We start from the raw sequence: 16,718 nt of genomic DNA on the forward strand, positions 1-16,718 counted from the left end.
TTTGTACGTACTATCGCAAAGTCTTTTTCCTCCTCGAGAGGAACTCCCATCGATTTTCATTTCACTTATAAAATTTAAAAAAGTCACAAGATATACTAATATATGATATATCACAATATAAATATATAAATTCAAATTCATCTTATATTAGTATAAATAAAAATAACAGATAACTTGTATATACTCCCTCCGTTTCTAAATATTTTACACTGTTGACTTTTTAGCACATGTTTGATCATTCGTCTTATTCAAAAACTTTTATGAAGCATATAAACTATATGTATACATAAAAGTATATTGTTCAATGAATCAAATTATAGGAAAAGAATTAATAATTACTTAAATTTTTCGAATAAGACGAATGATAAAACATGTTTAAAAAAGTCAACAGCGTCAAATATTTAGAAACGGAGGGAGTATATCATTTTTTTTACTGGGAAACTTATTTTTCACCTAAGTGGACATACACTTATTTTGTGCATTCAACTAAAAAGCTACCATGAAATTTTTTTAAAAAAGTAAGATATATCAATATGATATATATCATTTTACAAACATACAAGTTCAAATTCTAAAAAAAAACAGACACAAATATGATGATCAAAAATGTGTATCATTTATGGATGAGATTTGTTATTTTTATTTCTACTCGTATAAGTTTTTAGTTGGCATGCACGAATTGAGTGTATGCCCACTCGAGTGATGAAACCACTTTCATTTTCATGTTTGTGAATAATATACATGTAAAATATTGATATATCTTACCATTGTATTTTCTCATTCTAAATAGCTTTTTAGGTGATATGTATAAAAGGAGGAGATGTCAAGCGGAAAAAAATGCCTCCAACAAGTACAAATGATCTAAGTATCATACTCCCTCCATTTTTTAATAGATGACGCTGTTGACTTTTTCTCACATGTTTGACCATTCGTTTTATTAAAAAAATTATGCAAATGTATAAGATATAAATCACACTTAAAGTACTATGAGTGATAAAACAACTCATAACAAAATAAATTATAATTACGTAAATTTTTTGAATAAGACGAATGGTTAAACATGTGAAAAAAAATTAACGGTGTCTTCTATTAAAAAACGGAGGTAGTATATGTCTGGTTGGAAGATGCGTTCCTCTCCACCCGTAACCAGCTGACACAGAGGCCCTATATGTCTGTACTTCCTCCACCAGTAATTTGCATTGAAAAAGGGATACTGTAGTACAAAATTACAGGACCTTGTACCCTAAATCCTACCGGACACGGCAGAAAAATTGGAACTGCAAAAAAGAGGGGGGGGGGGGGGGGGGGGGGGAATCCCAAAACAGACAGAAGATTGCCATGGAATTGAATAAAGAAGAACCATATAGGCCAAAATTCTGGCTAGGAAAAACAGAACAGAACTTTACAGCCACAGTGGCACAGCCCAGGGCCAAATATGTGGGACTGCATAATATGAAAAAAAAAAAAACAATGTGTGCTTTATAAAATTCAAAGTTGTAAACCCCTTTGCGTTTTTATGAGATTTGGGCAGTACTAAATGGGTTAACGTGACCGTTGGTGAAAAATTAACAACAAAGTGATACCATCTGTTCTTGATTTTGTTATAGCAAATGGAAGATATCTAACATTATAATTTTATAGAGAATTGTCCGTTATATGACTCGCTATAAAGTAGAAGTTTGCCCTTGCAATTTCAAGACGGATATATTTACATCTCCAGGAGGACACTCTTATAATTACAGCTTGATGTGCTCACGTACGTGTAACACATGTCTCCTTATATGAGTCTTTTATGTTTATAAAATAGTTGCACCCTAAAAAGGTGACCTTTGAAGTTAAAGACATGACCAGGGGCTCTGTTCACAACAACAACAACACAGATCCTGTTCCCTCCAATGACGAAAGCTCTCAAAAACAGAAAGCCTAGTTGTGGCAATGTGCAAACAAAAATGCAGGGTTTTCTCAAATGAAAAACCGTGTGCCTTGCCAAGTTGCCATGTTGATCTTTGCATCCTTCGTGCAGGTTTGTGTAGCCTGCAACACACAAGTTGTATTTTTGGTGGATGCTCGCTACTTCCACTCAGTGGTAGTCAACAACTAAAAGATCACAATATGTAGCAATCCCAACCACGGAAAGGTGTGGACAATGTTAACCACCTAGGTAGTTAGGTCGTTGATTTTAGATAATTTTTACGGTACTCAAGTCGGTACAGGAAAGTAACAACACTTTATGGTACTCGCGAGTTTAGAATCCACTCTTTTTTTCACACTTCACGGTACTCGCGAGTTTAGAATCCACTCTTTTTTTCTGAACTCCTTATATCATCTCCAGAGTACAATCTAACCATTCAGCGAAACATGGGACTGAGGGTACATGGTTCAATTAATTGAGTACTTCATCCGTCCCATAAAAGCAAACTTAGGACTAGATGTGACTTAATCTAGATTCATTGTACTAGATTAAGTCACATCCAGTTCTATGTTTAATTTTTAGGACAGGGGAAGTATGCTTGTAGTGTGTAAATCTATCGTGAGACCCACTAGTAGAAAAAAGAAAGCTAAACCATCTCCATTTCCTATTCAGATGAAGTGGTGTCCAACCGATAGGCAAAAAAAAAGTAATTTGGATGTTTTTTGCAAGCATGTTGAGGCCCTCTTTGTTTAGGCTTATAAACCAATTTATAAGTCGAAAAGTTTAAGCCTAAACAAACAAACAGTTTTTTCGTTTGGCTTTTTTAAAGCCATAAGCCGCTCTAACACTATTAACTCAAAAGCTAGGTTGGAGAAGCTTTTTTACTTATGTGAGGTATATGTATGAACCACCATTAAATTTAGAACATTAAATCATCCCACTTATAAATCATATAAGTCAATAATCTAAGTCAATAAGCTTAAGCCTAAACACAGAGAGCCTGAGAGAGAAGAGAAATGGCTCAGCTCGCGCACAATTGGTGCAAACTAATTTCAATTAAATAGACCTAGCTAGTGAATAACCGTGAAAGTTTATAGAGAATGGGGATCAGTTGGGTCTATTTAATTGAAATTAGCCCGCACCAATTGTGCATAAGTTGAGCCATTCCTTTTCTCTCTCAATACGCTTGCATGGTATAAGAGCTTTTCATGTCGAGGACAACAGACACATGCGTCTTGACGCTTGGAACGCTGAGGCGGAGGTAGTGCTGGTGTCATGTTGGTTGGCACTGTGTCTTGGGCACGAGGCGTTGGTGCCGTGGTGGCAAGCACCACATCGCGCACGCCCGGCTGGACGACCACGGTAGAAGGAGAAGGTGTCGTGGTGATTGTGTTGTCTGACACCGTGATGGCGTCTTGGGCCGCCTGTGCTTGAGTGAGGGTGGCGGGAAGATCATCGGTCTTGCCAATGGCTGTTGCGGCATAGGCAGTAGCAAGCGCCGCGACGAGGTTGGCAATAGCGTCTTGGGGCGGAGGGAGGGGCGATAGGAGCGACGCCATCGATGGGCTGTGGAGAAGCCATGGATGCAGCGGAAGGAGAGAGGGAGAGGGAGGGGGCAGACGGGATCAATCTTGCTCTGACACCATGCAAGTGTATCGAGAGAGAAGAGGAATGGCTTAACTCATGCACAATTGGTACGGGCTAATTTCAGTGAAATAGACCTAGCTAGTGAATAATCGGAAAAGATTACAGAGAACGGAAGGTAATAGTGGGGCTTACTATGCATTCCCCGTTCACCAAATATGGAAGATACGATGCCAAAAATAGGAGGGACGACAAGCTATCTTTGACAGGTTTGAACGAAAAACATGGTTCCATTTTGCCTTGTACCGATTTGGTTTGCTACCTGTAGTGTTGTGTGTTTGTTGGTACAATTTTAAGTGCGATGGTTCGATTTATTTCATACACCGATGATGCCCTAATTAGTAGTGAGGCATAACAAATTTAAACTAAAATATACGACCTTCTGGACCGTAAAATCGCTCATATTGTACACGACATGAACATACTGTGCCCTGGCCTTTGTGCCACTAGCAAAAAAAGAAAAGAAATATGAGAAATGAAATGAGTCAAATGCTAACGAAAAAAAAATCGAAAAAGACGTACATGAAGTACAGAATGCTAGTTCAGATTTAGTGTGTTAGGCATCATTTGTGTATACTTTACATAATGAGCTTTTTAACATATCATTTGATGCTGCTTAATTACAACCGATGCGCGCGCTAATGTGGGTTAATTTCCGAGTTAGTTGATGGCGACGCTGGCGAATTCGTCGCCGTCGATCGAGGAGTAGAAGGAGTGCTCGTCGTTGGCGTCCTCCTCCTTCCCCCCCTTGAGCTCCTCGATGCTCTCCACCGCCGTCTTGAGCTCCCACCGGCTGTCCACGGCGGCCTCGCAGCACGCCATCCCGATCTTGATCAGCTTCACCATCTCCCCCTTGCTCTCCTCGTCCTCCCCCTTCCTGATCATGTCCGCGTCCACCACCTTCTCCAGCCACTCCCCCTCCGGCGTCGACGCCACCGCTCCGACGAGGTCGCCGTTCGCCGTCGCCGCCTCCGGCTGCGGCGGCGGGTCGTAGGACGGCGGCCGGCCGGTGAGGATCTCGAGGATGAGGATGCCGAGGCACCAGACGTCGCTCTTCTTGGAGGAGCGGCCGAACTGCCTCCGCTCCGGCGACTTGAAGGCCACCATGAGCTGCGCCGAGTGCGACTGGTTCATCACCGGGACCAGCGAGTAGTCGGTGAGCAGCGGTTCGAAGCGGTCGTTGAGGAGGATGTTGGACGACTTGAGGTGGCCGTGCGGCACCGTCAGCATCGGCAGCTCGTCGTACAGGTATTGGAGCGCTCGCGCCACCCCCTTCACCAGCTTCAGCCTCGCCGGCCAGTGCACCAGCTTCTTCACCCTCCGACCCTCACCTACAAATCCACACCCCCCCAAAGAAAATTAGCTTCAATGATGAAAAATTACAGAAAAGTAAATGAAACAACTTAAAACAATAATTTACGAGTTAAAACTTTTATTATACCTAAGTTATCATTTGTTGGGGTTGAAAAATAGGGTAAATTTGATCCATGCCATTACAAATTTACCGTATTAAAAATATTATTAATATTCTGAAACATGTTGTGGGGGCATTGAAATTTTCTAAAACTCGAATCATCCTCATGGCAGAAAATGTGACGGCGATGCCATGGTTTGAAAATTTAGAAAATTCTGGTGGCACGCAACAAGTTCCACGAATAGTAATGTTATATTTCTAATACGGTAAATTTATAGTGGCATTGATCCAATCTACCAAAAAAAACTAGGATAAAAGGAATAGTCCAAAACCAACTTTAAAAATCAAGTTTGAAACCTGGAACTCTGATTGTGGCTTAAAATTAAAATTTAAACATTAAATTTGAGTGTGGATTATAATAAGCCAACAAGGAAGCTAATAAAAAAGAAAGAAATGTGGTGTGTGTGGATTACCGTGGAGGAGGTGAGCAAGGCTCTTGTTAGGGACGTAGTCGTGGATGAGGAGCTTCTCCTCCTTGCGGTAGTAGTAGGAGATGAGCGGGAGGAGGTTGGGGTGGGAGAGGCGGCCGAGCCGCCGCATGTGCTCCTCGAAGTCCTCCTTCCCCACGCGGTTCATCTCCTTGAACCGCTTCACCACCACGGAGTGGCCGCCGGTGAGCTTAGCGCGGTAGCACACGCCGAGGTTGGCGGCGCCGAGCACCTCCGCCGACGCCTTCAGCAGGTCCTGCAGCTCGAAGAACCTCCCCCTGTCGTCGTCCCGCACGAACGTCAGCCGCCCTTGCTCCCCCGCCTTCCCGCCGCCGCCCCTCGCCGTGCTCCCGCTCACGCTGCTGCTTCGCGCGCCGCCTCCTCCGGTGGTGGCGGCTGCGGCGGTGGCGGCGGCGGCGGCGTGCGTGGGCTTGGTTGCTGGTGACGCGGGAGCTGATGGCAATGTGGGCTTGGTTGAAGCTGCAGGGCCGAAGTTCTGGGTGTTGTACTCTCGCCGCCTCTGGAGCGCGACCACCGCGAAGCCGATGATGGCCAGCGTGCCGAGGAACGCGGCGAGGACGCCGAACGACGTCGATCCCTTGGTGGGCTTCGTCGCGCCCTGCGTCCCCTCCTCGGCTGGCACGGTGCCCGTTGTGGTTGTCTCGGCGGCGGCCGGGGGAGACGGCGAGGTCCCGATCTTGCCGGATGTCGCCGCCGGCGGCGACGTCGTTGCCGGTGGGGATGGCGCCTCGCATTTCGCGTCGACTGGCGCGCCGCAGAGCTTCTTGTTGCCCTCGAACATCTGTGGATCGATTGATTTGAGGCTCGCCGGGATCTCCCCCTCCAGCTCGTTGTTGGAGACGTCGAACACCTTGAGATCCTTCTGGGGGAAGTCGGGGATCTTGCCCGTGAACTTGTTGTCGTTGAGCTGGAGGTCGAGGAGCCTCGGCACGGCGGCGAGCGAGGCCGGGATGGCGCCGGTGAAGCCATTCCGCGACAGGGACACCTTCTTGAGCCAGCCCATCCCGGCGAACGCGTCGGCGGGGATCTCGCCGGAGAACTTGTTCCCGGACAGGAAGATGGCGCGGAGCCCGCCGAGGCCCTTCACGTCGGGCATGGCGCCGGCGAACTCGTTGTCCATGAAGCTGAGCGTGCGGAGGCCGGTGAGGCTCTTGAGCGGGGCGAGGTCGAGCTCGCCGGACAGGCCCTCCTTCTCCAGCTGCAGGCCGAGCACGCTGCCCTTGCTGCACACCACGCCGGCCCACGCCGAGGTGCCGCCATCGCAGGGGCTCGTGCCGGCGGCCCAGGTGTCCAGCGCGCCGCCGCCGTCCACGATGCCGGCCTTAAGCTTGAGCAGCGCGTCGGCTTCCTCCGCCGGCGCCGCCGCCAGGAGGCGCGCGGCGTCGGCGAGGAGGCAGAGGCAGGAGGAGACGGCTAGCACGCGCAGGAGGCACGGCGCTCCGGCCATGTCCAGCCCGCCGGCGCCAGCGCCTCGACGACGGCGGGGCGGGGTGGTGGGGGTGGCGCACGTAGCTTTCTCCGGAGAGGAAAAGTAGGAGAGATCGCGGGGAAGAGAGCGGATTCAGGAGAGAGCTCTCTTCCGCGCGCGCGCGCGTTGGAGAGAGAGAGAGAGAGAGGAGAGAGAGAGATGGGGCGTCGAGCTAGCTGGCCGCATGGCCATGGCCATGGCTGTGGCCGTTGCTGTTGCTGCCTAACTATAGCAAATTCAACCATCTCTCTCTCTCAGCTACGACTAACCTGGACTTACTACCTCAATTAGCAAATTCAACCTGTCAATTTCAGAATTGCCACATTACTAATCCAACCACATGATCTGAATCTTTTTTTTACATTTATACACAAGAAGTTCATAATGATACTCCCTCCGTTTTATATTATAAGTCGTTTTGACTTTGGTTAAAATCAAACTAATTTAAATTTATAGATAAATATATTAATATTTACAACACCAAATTAGATCAATTAAATGATAATGGAACATATTTTCATAATATATTTATCTTGAATTAAAAATATTGCTACTTTTTCTATACAAACTTGATCAAATTTGAAATAATTTGATTTTGACCGAAGTCAAACGACCTATAATATGAAACAGAGGGAGTAGATGATTATAAGTACATCGTCTAATTGCTGAAACATACCACACTCATAAACATTTACTGACACATTGCATAATTGCGTTCTTGCAAACTGGTGAGGAAATTTTAACAATTAACACGAGCTAATAATTAATTAAGAGAGGACTTTGCTTAGAATCCATAGCACGAGAGTCATCTCGAAGGCGAAGATGGTGTGGAGCAATCCCCTGTCCAGCGTGAACCCGAACAGTGTGATCCCGCCGCTGTTGTGGCACAGGTACGTCACTGCAACGACAAAAAATGGCGCGAGCGAGTGAATTTAAATCTCAGAAAAAAAATGGCGCGAGTGGGGGTTCATCTGGTGTTACCGAGGGCGTGTCTGCTTCTGTAGGCGCACGCCGCCGTCGTCGTCGTCCCGAGCTCCGGTTGGTGCGGCGCGTCCACGTCGCTGGCCGACGAGCTGGGCGCCGCCGGCAATGGCGCCGACTTGGCGTGGTGCGCCACGGCCTCCATGCTCATGTGCCACTGGCTCGCGATGGACACGATCCTTTGCGCTCTGTGCGTGATCCTCGCCGCGCCGAAGAGGCACATGAAGAAGCCGCTGAGCTGCACCGACGAGCCGACCTGCGAGACGGCGAGGGTATAAGCATCGTGTCGTGATTGCTACGCCTGCGGCGGCGGCGGAGTGGCTGTGTGGTGTTACCAGGAGGTCGCCGGAGTTGGCGAAGCTCTTGCCGTCCTTGGAGGAGAGGGCGACGACGAGGGCGCCGAGCTGGCTGACGGTGATGGTGACGAGGCAGGAGAGGATGAACGCCCTGTAGCGGTGGCTGGTGGCGAGAAGCTGCGTGCGGATGCGGCGGTGCTCGGCGAAGATCTCGGCGGCGGCGGCGCGCGCCTCGACGTCGAACATGTGGTAGATCCCCTCGAAGCGGAGGATCTGGAGCTCGCACGTGAGGCGGAACAGCACGCACACCAGGAGGAACACGCCCGTGCGGTACACCCACGACGCCACCGTGGCCACCAGCGCCACCGCGCGCCACGGCACGCCGACGCCGGGGAGGGGGAGCGGCGGCTCGACGCGTACGGTGGCGAAGAAGAATACGGCCTTGTGCGCGGCCTCGACGCAGAGCGACGGGAGGAGCAGCGCGGCGAGGAGGCGGAACGCGCGGTCCAGCTCCCGCGCGTACCCGCGCCGCACGAACGCGGTGTCGTCGCGGAGCCCGCCGTCGAGGAACAGCAGCTGCCGGAGCCCGCCGCCGCGGCGGAAGAAGGACGCGAGCGCGGCGAACGAGATCGCCGCCAGCCCCGTCGCCGGGGCCTGCGCGACGCGGTTGAACGTGATCGCCGACGCGGACACGGGGGACGCCCCGGCGTCGGCGCGCAGCGAGAGCGACACGGCGGCGGGGACGGCGAGCGCCAGCGCGAGGAACGCCGCGTACGACGCGGCCCGCGCGGCGCGGGAGGAGTGGTCCAGCGCGCACCACTGCAGGAACACCCGGAAGCTGCGCAGCTCGTCGTGGATCACCGACTTGCTCCGCGCGTACGCCGGGTTCAGCAGCAGCGGCTGCGACGACGCCGCCGCCGACAACAACGACGACGACCACGGCGACATGGAAGACGTCTCCTCCTCCTCCGAATCCATTGCCATTGGAACAGTTGGACAATTCGGTTTGATTCGTATGCATCGAAATATATAGTCGTCGTGATCGAGCGAGCAGTGTGGGGGGTGTGCAAGTGTTCGACATGAGGGGAAAGGAGAGGAGGGAGGAGGAGATCTCGTGATCGTTCACAAGGGCGGCGACGACTGATGAATGCAGCAAAAGGCAAGGGGAAGAAGGCGACTAGCTACGCGTGCATATGCACGAACTGTTCGATGATCTTGATCGCCATGCATGCATTGTCCATGATGTTCTTCCTTTTCTTTTTCGTTGTCAAAGGTTGTCACCTGTTCAGCTCGATGCACACTCTTGGCTGAGCTATACTGAACTGAATAACTTGTTTTGTTTTTTCTTAAAAAAAAAGCTCGTTCCGGTCATAAATATTTAACTCCTGGAATGAGATTGTGATCAAAATTTCAAAATTCAGACCATCGAAATTTCTTTAAATGACTAATTTAAAAGCACAAAAAAGTGGCAACAATAGATTTACCTTGAAAAGTACTGTCATAATATCATAAACTTATACACATATACAGATTGGCAGAATTTTAAACGATTGATAAATCTTCTTCTAAGCTTCAAATATTTATAATCAGAGGGGGTAACTTTTCTTTTTTTGTGAGTAAAAAAAGAAAATGAATAAGTATTATTAATGAACTTTGGAAATCCTAAATCAAATTCCAAAAGAATAAGTCCACTTCTGAGGGACTCAAAGTAGACTTATACGAATTCCAAACAGGCTTAGTAAGCCCATGGTGAGTTTACAGATGGGCCGTAACCCGGAAGAGATTGCCAGCTATGCTAGGCGAGGTGGAGGGCCCACCTAGTGGGCCCAATTGTTTTCGCGGGGGCATATACAGCGGAGGACGCGTCGTTGTGGAGAAGTGGAAATCAGTTTCCACTTTCTTCCAAAGCCGAAAAATCGAGAGAGAAAGAGCAAAACCCTAACCGCGGCGCTCCGCCCCCTTCCGCCGCCGGATTCCTCCTCCTCCTTCGTCCGCCTTCGCCGGCGCCGCCCTGCTCCGAAGGAGCCCAGGCCTTGTCGCCGCGTCGCTTGCCCCGCCGCTGGTTTCAGCAGCAGCCACCCCCACCACCATGTCTTCTCAGGTACACGGGTCTCTTTCCTCGCCTTGCTCTATTTGTCGCCGCGGATTGGTCGGGGGGCTCCGATTGCTGCCGCGGGAATCCACCCCCGTCGCCGCGGGATGGTGCGTGCGGGAGTGGGTGGGCGTAGAATTAGGTTAGGTTGGATTTGGACCTGTTGCTTGTCGATCAGCCATGGGATGTCGCCGCAAAAGCTCACGCTCGCGGTGTTTGTTTGTTTACAGGTCGACAACCGTAGCCAATCTGCTGGAAAGCGTGCCCGCACCGACGGTAGGTCGCTTCGCCGCGGCGATTAACCTGCGGCTTTCCTTTACTGTTTAAGCTGCATCTGAGGGGAATTTCATTTTTGGTATGGATGACGACTCACAGGTGGGCGGCGTGAGGACGACTGGGTTTGCCCCAGCTGCCAGAACGTCAACTTCGCCTTCCGCACCACCTGCAACATGCGCAATTGCAACCAATCCAGGCCCACGGACTATACGGTACATGTGATTGCCACCGATGCACGCTCATGTGGTTGATTAGTTCCGCTCGTCGTGATTTTTGCATTTACCTAGTTGTGCTGTTGCCTCCTCTCCAGAAGGATATGCAGAAACCTATGCAGACACCGCCGCCCCATTTCCCCATGTCAGGGGGATACATGAGCCCAGGGACGCCGCCATCCATGTACCTCGGGGGTGGTGCTCCCCCTTATGGCACCTCCCTCTATGGCGGACCTGCTTTGCCACGTTATGGTATTGCTCAGTTCCCTGGGGGTTCTGGATATCCATATGGCTACGGTGGCCGCCTGCCAATGGGGAGCCCCTATGGGCCGCCGATGCATATGGCAGGGCCTCCATATTCTGCTGGATCCATGATGGGACCAGGTAGGGGTGCTACAACAATATAGACTCTACTAACTGCTGAGTACTTGATTTACTAGATACAATGGGCAAAATTTTTGAGACCATTTATGTCCTTTTATGCAAACCTTAGTGTGGCCAGAATGAGATTTTACAGGAAATATCCTTTTGCCTGACATTTATTTTCTATAGTTACGGGATAGAAATGCTAGTATGCGAAGTATGTTTCTTCGGGAAGTAATTTACTCTTCTACGCTCTAGCATGTAAACTTTTATAGGCAAATTAGTTATTACCATATATTTTTTTTGGGTGGTTGTTGCAGTTTATGAATTAAATGCATACGAGATAAAAATTAAAAAGTTACCAACTCTTTGTGAATATGTGTCCTGACTCGTGTGAGACTATTCCTCACATTTTTTCTCTTATCCATTTTCCTGTCCTCAAAATAGGTGGAATGTATGGGATGCCCATGGACAGATATAGCTTGGGCTTACCTGCTGGTCCTGGTCCAATGGTAAACTTTTCTGGATTATTAGTATTTGCTCATGCATATTAGCATGATTCAATTGTTTTTCCCTTGCATAACAAACTATTGTGGGATGTTGTCAGTGGTCACTCTGTGCTCTGTGGGTCTAACTGTTGAAGGGCTTCCTTTAAGTGTCCTTTGATATTATAGTGTGATAAATAACGATAGGAAATGTTTCAACTCTCATTTATACAATTCTTTGATGAAGGGCGCGAGGGCTGGTTCATATTCCGAGGAAGGATCCCAGAAGAAGCCTGCAGGTATATATTTTCAAATGAATTTTGACTGTTCATTGATTTTGTTGTCCATTGGTTTATTTTTCTCATGAACTTTATTTTAGGAGCTGGGCGTGATAATGATTGGAAATGCCCTAATTGCAACAACATTAACTTTGCATTCCGGACAGTCTGTAACATGAGAAAGTGCAATACACCAAGACCTGAAAACCAGGTACAGTTCTCCACTTCTTGTACTTGTGCAAGTTCCCACCTATTGTATTACTACTACTAAATTATGAAATATCTTTCTTTCTATAAATCTAAAATTGGTCAAAGTTTATGTGCAAATTCTGATAATGAATAAATATTTTTGATTTGCTTACTAAAAGGTGTACTGCAATATACTAACATCGTAATCATGCTTAAAGTTGACCTTGTTGCCACAAGATTAGCAATGTGACAGCCGTTTGTATTCGATGCTATAGTAACTGGTCTGAACTGTTCATTAAAACCTCATGCCATGCAATTCAACACAATTTGCTTGTGCCATGTATTAAGTTGCCCATTGTTTGGGCACCAGGACCTAAGGTATTAAGTTGCCCATTTCGTGTGAACTGTCATTGTTTTCTCCTCAAAACAAGATGTACTAAATTTCTCTCCATTTGGCAAATCTGGAACCTATACTTAGCAATACATCGTCCACTCAGCCTTAGCCATTAATCAAGTCACAGCTGACATGCAGTAACAAACCGGCGATTTTCAGTACTGCTATATTAACTGTGTTCTGGGAAGTCTGTAGCGTGTCAAAGTATTCTAAAATAGTTTGAGCTGTTCTCTTCGTAATTTCACTTTCATCTATCTTCTGAAATCGTTCCTCATGCTTTGACTTCTCTTGTTTTTCCTAGAGTTAAACCATCATGCTTACTTTGCTGATAGCTTGTGTGTCAACTCTTATGCAGGGGTCCAAACCTGATGGTGCAAGAGGTCCAAGTAAGTTTAACACTAACTATGCATACATGCGGTGCCTTGTTTGTAAAATTTTTTAGTGTACCTTTAGTACCTCGAAACCAGTAAAATTCTGAGATCAATGCCATCTTATTTCCACATTGCATAAGTTATGCGTGTCACTTAGCACTAGTTCTTGTAATGGCTTTGTCCTTTTTAATTCTATATAATCTTTACATCTAATATTTCATGGCAGAACCAAAGATGCCAGAAGGTAGTTGGAAGTGCGAGAAGTGCAATAACATAAACTATCCATTCCGCACAAAATGTAACCGTCCAAGTTGCGAGGCTGAAAAGCCATTTCAGACAAACAATGCAAATGATTCATCTGCTGATCAGGACAATCAGGTGCATAATTAGAACCTCCAGTATGATCATCATTATATGCCATGCCTTTCTTTAGAACAATTCAATATAAATTGCATATCTTATGTTTTCTATCAACAGTTTCGTTTATTTGCTTGTCTTCATCATCTCTTGTGCATGGCTTGATATATCATGTCCTTACTGTTACAGTGAGTCCTAGAACAGTTATGAGGGTCAAGAAGGTCCAGCGTCGTCGTCAAGGTTCAGTCTGAATGTCTGGGGTCTATCTGTGTCAGTAGTCGCTGCTGTATCCCCTTGAGACCTTAGTTGAGTCGTCGTCCTAATGGTAAACGTTTTGGAGTGGCAACTGGAGTCATGGATTTCTTTATTGCTACAGATTTTGGTTAAGAACATCCCTTGTGAATTTGTCATATACTTCTGAAGCTTGGTTGCTTTGTCTTGGTTACTGGTACTCTGGGAAAATGGCAATTTATGATATAAATTTCAATTAGCTATCTGTGTCTTAGATTGCTACCTGTGTGCTATGAAGTACTATTAGACTGTTCATTGCGGTCTCAGTTTTGTCAATTGTGTTTGTGGTCTTTGTTTCAACGTAAGGGTTTGGTATCTCAGATAAGTTGGTTCTTGCTGATGCCTATATCTTTTTTACCCGTTTTAAAAATTTTCGAGAGGATCTTGGAAGGTAGATTCTCAGTTTCTCACTATATGTTTGCGTGGCATCCTCTTCACAAGTTTCTCTCCACATTTTCTTTTTGTACTGAAAATTGATTTGGAGAGCCTCTCTGGTGCTATTGTTTGAAGTAGCAATTGGGTCTAAGAAACAAGTTAGCTCGGTACCATGGAATTGATACCTCTGTGTCAGTATATCACTATTTCATCAATGGTAGCAGCCTTTGGAATAAATAAAAATTGAACTTGATCTAGTTTCTGCCACAAAATTTTTATATGTTTGTAAAAAGAGGATAACACCCTTCTGTCCTCCCACAATGTTGGTATATTGGTTAGGAGACCTATAAAACCATTGTCTGAGGTTAATCAGGTCCATTTGAACCATGGACCTTAGCTTAGTTTCCATCATTGTCAATGGATTGACTCCTACAGCCAATGTAGAAATTAATTGAAAAACTATGATTATCCCAGTGCTCAGAAGTTCTATAAGTCCCTATTGTTTGCTTTTACATGTGTACGGCAAATAGGCATGCATGTTACTTTCTGCCAGACTCGTAGAGCTCATGGAATCCTGTTATATGTTATCATGTTATCTGTAGCTTAGCATTTTCAAGTTACCCCATTCTGATGTGCTTGATTCAAAGAGAGGGCCCTTGATGAAACAGTGAATCCATGTGCATCATCACATTGTGGAGTGGTAGACTGGGTACCATTGCATGCTTGGTTCGACTCTGACTACTCGACTGACTGGATGTCATTAAAATTAGTTGTTGTCATGTAATATTGTGAAGCTTTTATCAAAGCTGCAACTTTCACATGACTTTCAAGACAATAATGAACAAACAAAGGTGGATCCTCCCGGTGGCCCTGCTGGAGTACCGACAAGTTCGCACGCCCTGCGAATGGCAGCTCTCAGTGAGTTGCAGAACAGTGTTAAGAGCTGATACCCTTTTCATTTTCCAAACAAGGTGAGAACTTTGATCCATGTGGATGTGCTTCTATCAGGAGCAGCTGACAGTATTGCATGCAGTGATCTTGCTAAGGAAGTTGATGGGAAACATCGTGTGATGGCCAGCCTTGATGTAAGAATGCAAATCAGTCTTACTCCGTACCATATCTGTGTGGAGTGTGCACACCGGAAGCAGAGTCATTTTTTGAATGGTCCATTGCTTCTTCCACAGTAAAGTCTATAAAGTCTATAATACCAGTGTGCAGGTGTTTTTTTCCCTTTCTTTCAGTGTGAAGGTGTTTTTTACCCCTTTCTTTCGTTCATTCATTCTTTTTCTTTTTCCTTGTTGAGACGGTATCCTGGAGCACTTTGTAATACTCTAATGTGCTTCGGAAAGTAGAATATAAGTTGTGCTTATGGGCGGGCCAAAATGCTTTGGCCGTTAGTTGCATGACAGCCTTTCCAACATGCTGCTGCCTAGCCGTAGTTCTCCCAAAAATGAAACCATCTTGAGATCCGTTTGCGGTTGAACTGAAATTAGACGGTATCTCTGGTTTCAACATCATCCTTTAAACCCTGGATGAAAGATTTGCAATATTCCTGCGGAAATCTCAACGTTCTTGCCTATTTGTTTGCGGTTTCGAGTTTCGAGTATACGTAGAAACGGAAGCCGGATCATGCACCACGCTACTCTTCAACTCTATCAAGTTCATCTGAAAGTTTACGCGGCATGCCGCCATGTTCTTCGTGACGAGGACTCAGCGGCCAAAGCAAATCAGTATTCAGGTGCTTAGGTAAAGCTTTTTTATCTTTGGGTGCTTCTTGCACCGATCGATGGGATGTGCTAAGAACCACATATATTTGATGGCATTTTGCGGTACTATGTTTAGTATGAACATCCATCTTTCACCAACCGATTGATTTATAAGGAGTAATAGTTTGCAACCAACAACATCAGTAGTAGGGAGGCCAAAGGTGTTGTCATGCAGGAAAGGGAGGCGGTGGAGCGGCGCTCAACAAAACACATGGTGCAGCAATGCGTCATGTTGCACTCGTGCAATGGACACGCACTAAAAATGTTTCTTATGGCTAGTCAAAATTCTCCAGGAAAATACATTTCAACCATAATAGAAAGGTCCTAAATGCCACAACCAAAACAAGGAGTCAATGCATGTAGATTCAAAAGAAAAGGACGATAAATTTCATGGCCAAAGTAGGAATACTTGTTATAACATTAACAATATATTTCAATTAGCTACGATGACAGTGGATTAAATTATAAAAAATAAATCTACAATTTCGTTAGAACCCTCTTATTACTGACACACGAGGCCCACGAGTCATACATAACCTACTTGCAATGTGACACTTCTCATCATTTCGCTTCCATCGAGTAGAGTTTGTATGGCATATAAGCCAGGTGTTTAAGTGACAAGAGGGTCTGGAGAGTTACAGTTTTATGATAATTTTATTTTCTATTATCGTAGCTATCTAAAATATGTCATTTATATTGCAGCAAGTTGATAATTTAATCATTAAATATGTAGTAATCTGAAATTTTCCCAATAAATAAATAAATAAAGGGGCCCTGTACCTAACATTGCACATGTGTAGATATAACATAGGCAAACCCATAAAATTGCATAATAGATGGATGCTCATTAAATACCCTAAGAAAAAAGGATAGGTAATAACTAATAATATCCTCAAGATGATATACATGTCCAGAAGATACATTGATAGAGTATGAAGTAACCAATCTTCAAGATATATAGTATGATATAAACCAACGATAATAATGGAAATCGATATACATACTCTGGTAAAAGAGTCAAACTGCGCCGATCGATGGGAGTGAC

General features: G+C 46.0%; 3 protein-coding genes across 8 annotated transcripts; 1 reads left to right on the forward strand and 2 right to left on the reverse strand.

Annotated features, from left to right (window-relative positions):
• Positions 1–3,887: 3,887 nt before the first annotated feature.
• LOC127781378 (pollen receptor-like kinase 4) lies at positions 3,888–7,210 on the reverse strand. Its single transcript, XM_052308326.1, has 2 exons — positions 5,444–7,210; positions 3,888–4,887 (listed from the first exon to the last, which is right to left on the reverse strand). The coding sequence occupies exons 1-2, from the start codon at positions 6,924–6,926 to the stop codon at positions 4,217–4,219; spliced, it is 2,154 nt and encodes a 717-aa protein (XP_052164286.1). The 5' UTR covers positions 6,927–7,210; the 3' UTR covers positions 3,888–4,216.
• A 173-nt stretch (positions 7,211–7,383) lies between these two features.
• LOC127781379 (uncharacterized) lies at positions 7,384–9,208 on the reverse strand. The gene is made up of 3 exons (XM_052308327.1): positions 8,264–9,208; positions 7,929–8,184; positions 7,384–7,845 (listed from the first exon to the last, which is right to left on the reverse strand). Exons 1-3 carry the CDS (start codon positions 9,206–9,208, stop codon positions 7,715–7,717), a joined length of 1,332 nt encoding a protein of 443 aa, XP_052164287.1. The 3' UTR covers positions 7,384–7,714.
• Positions 9,209–10,113: 905 nt separating this feature from the next.
• Positions 10,114–15,310, forward strand: LOC127782195 (ranBP2-type zinc finger protein At1g67325). Of its 6 annotated transcripts, XM_052309271.1 has the most exons (11): positions 10,114–10,325; positions 10,547–10,592; positions 10,692–10,804; positions 10,903–11,188; positions 11,615–11,679; positions 11,900–11,951; positions 12,032–12,141; positions 12,869–12,899; positions 13,111–13,262; positions 14,678–14,878; positions 14,941–15,310. In XM_052309271.1, the coding sequence occupies exons 1-10, from the start codon at positions 10,314–10,316 to the stop codon at positions 14,852–14,854; spliced, it is 1,044 nt and encodes a 347-aa protein (XP_052165231.1). In that variant the 5' UTR covers positions 10,114–10,313; the 3' UTR covers positions 14,855–14,878; positions 14,941–15,310. The 6 variants fall into 6 exon arrangements, with proteins under 6 accessions (XP_052165231.1, XP_052165230.1, XP_052165232.1 ...); XM_052309270.1 differs by having other exon boundaries at positions 14,678–15,310; XM_052309272.1 differs by having other exon boundaries at positions 10,906–11,188; positions 14,678–15,310.
• Positions 15,311–16,718: the final 1,408 nt, after the last annotated feature.

This window comes from Oryza glaberrima, chromosome 8, assembly GCF_000147395.1.
Source record: "Oryza glaberrima chromosome 8, OglaRS2, whole genome shotgun sequence".
NCBI lineage: Eukaryota > Viridiplantae > Streptophyta > Magnoliopsida > Poales > Poaceae > Oryza > Oryza glaberrima.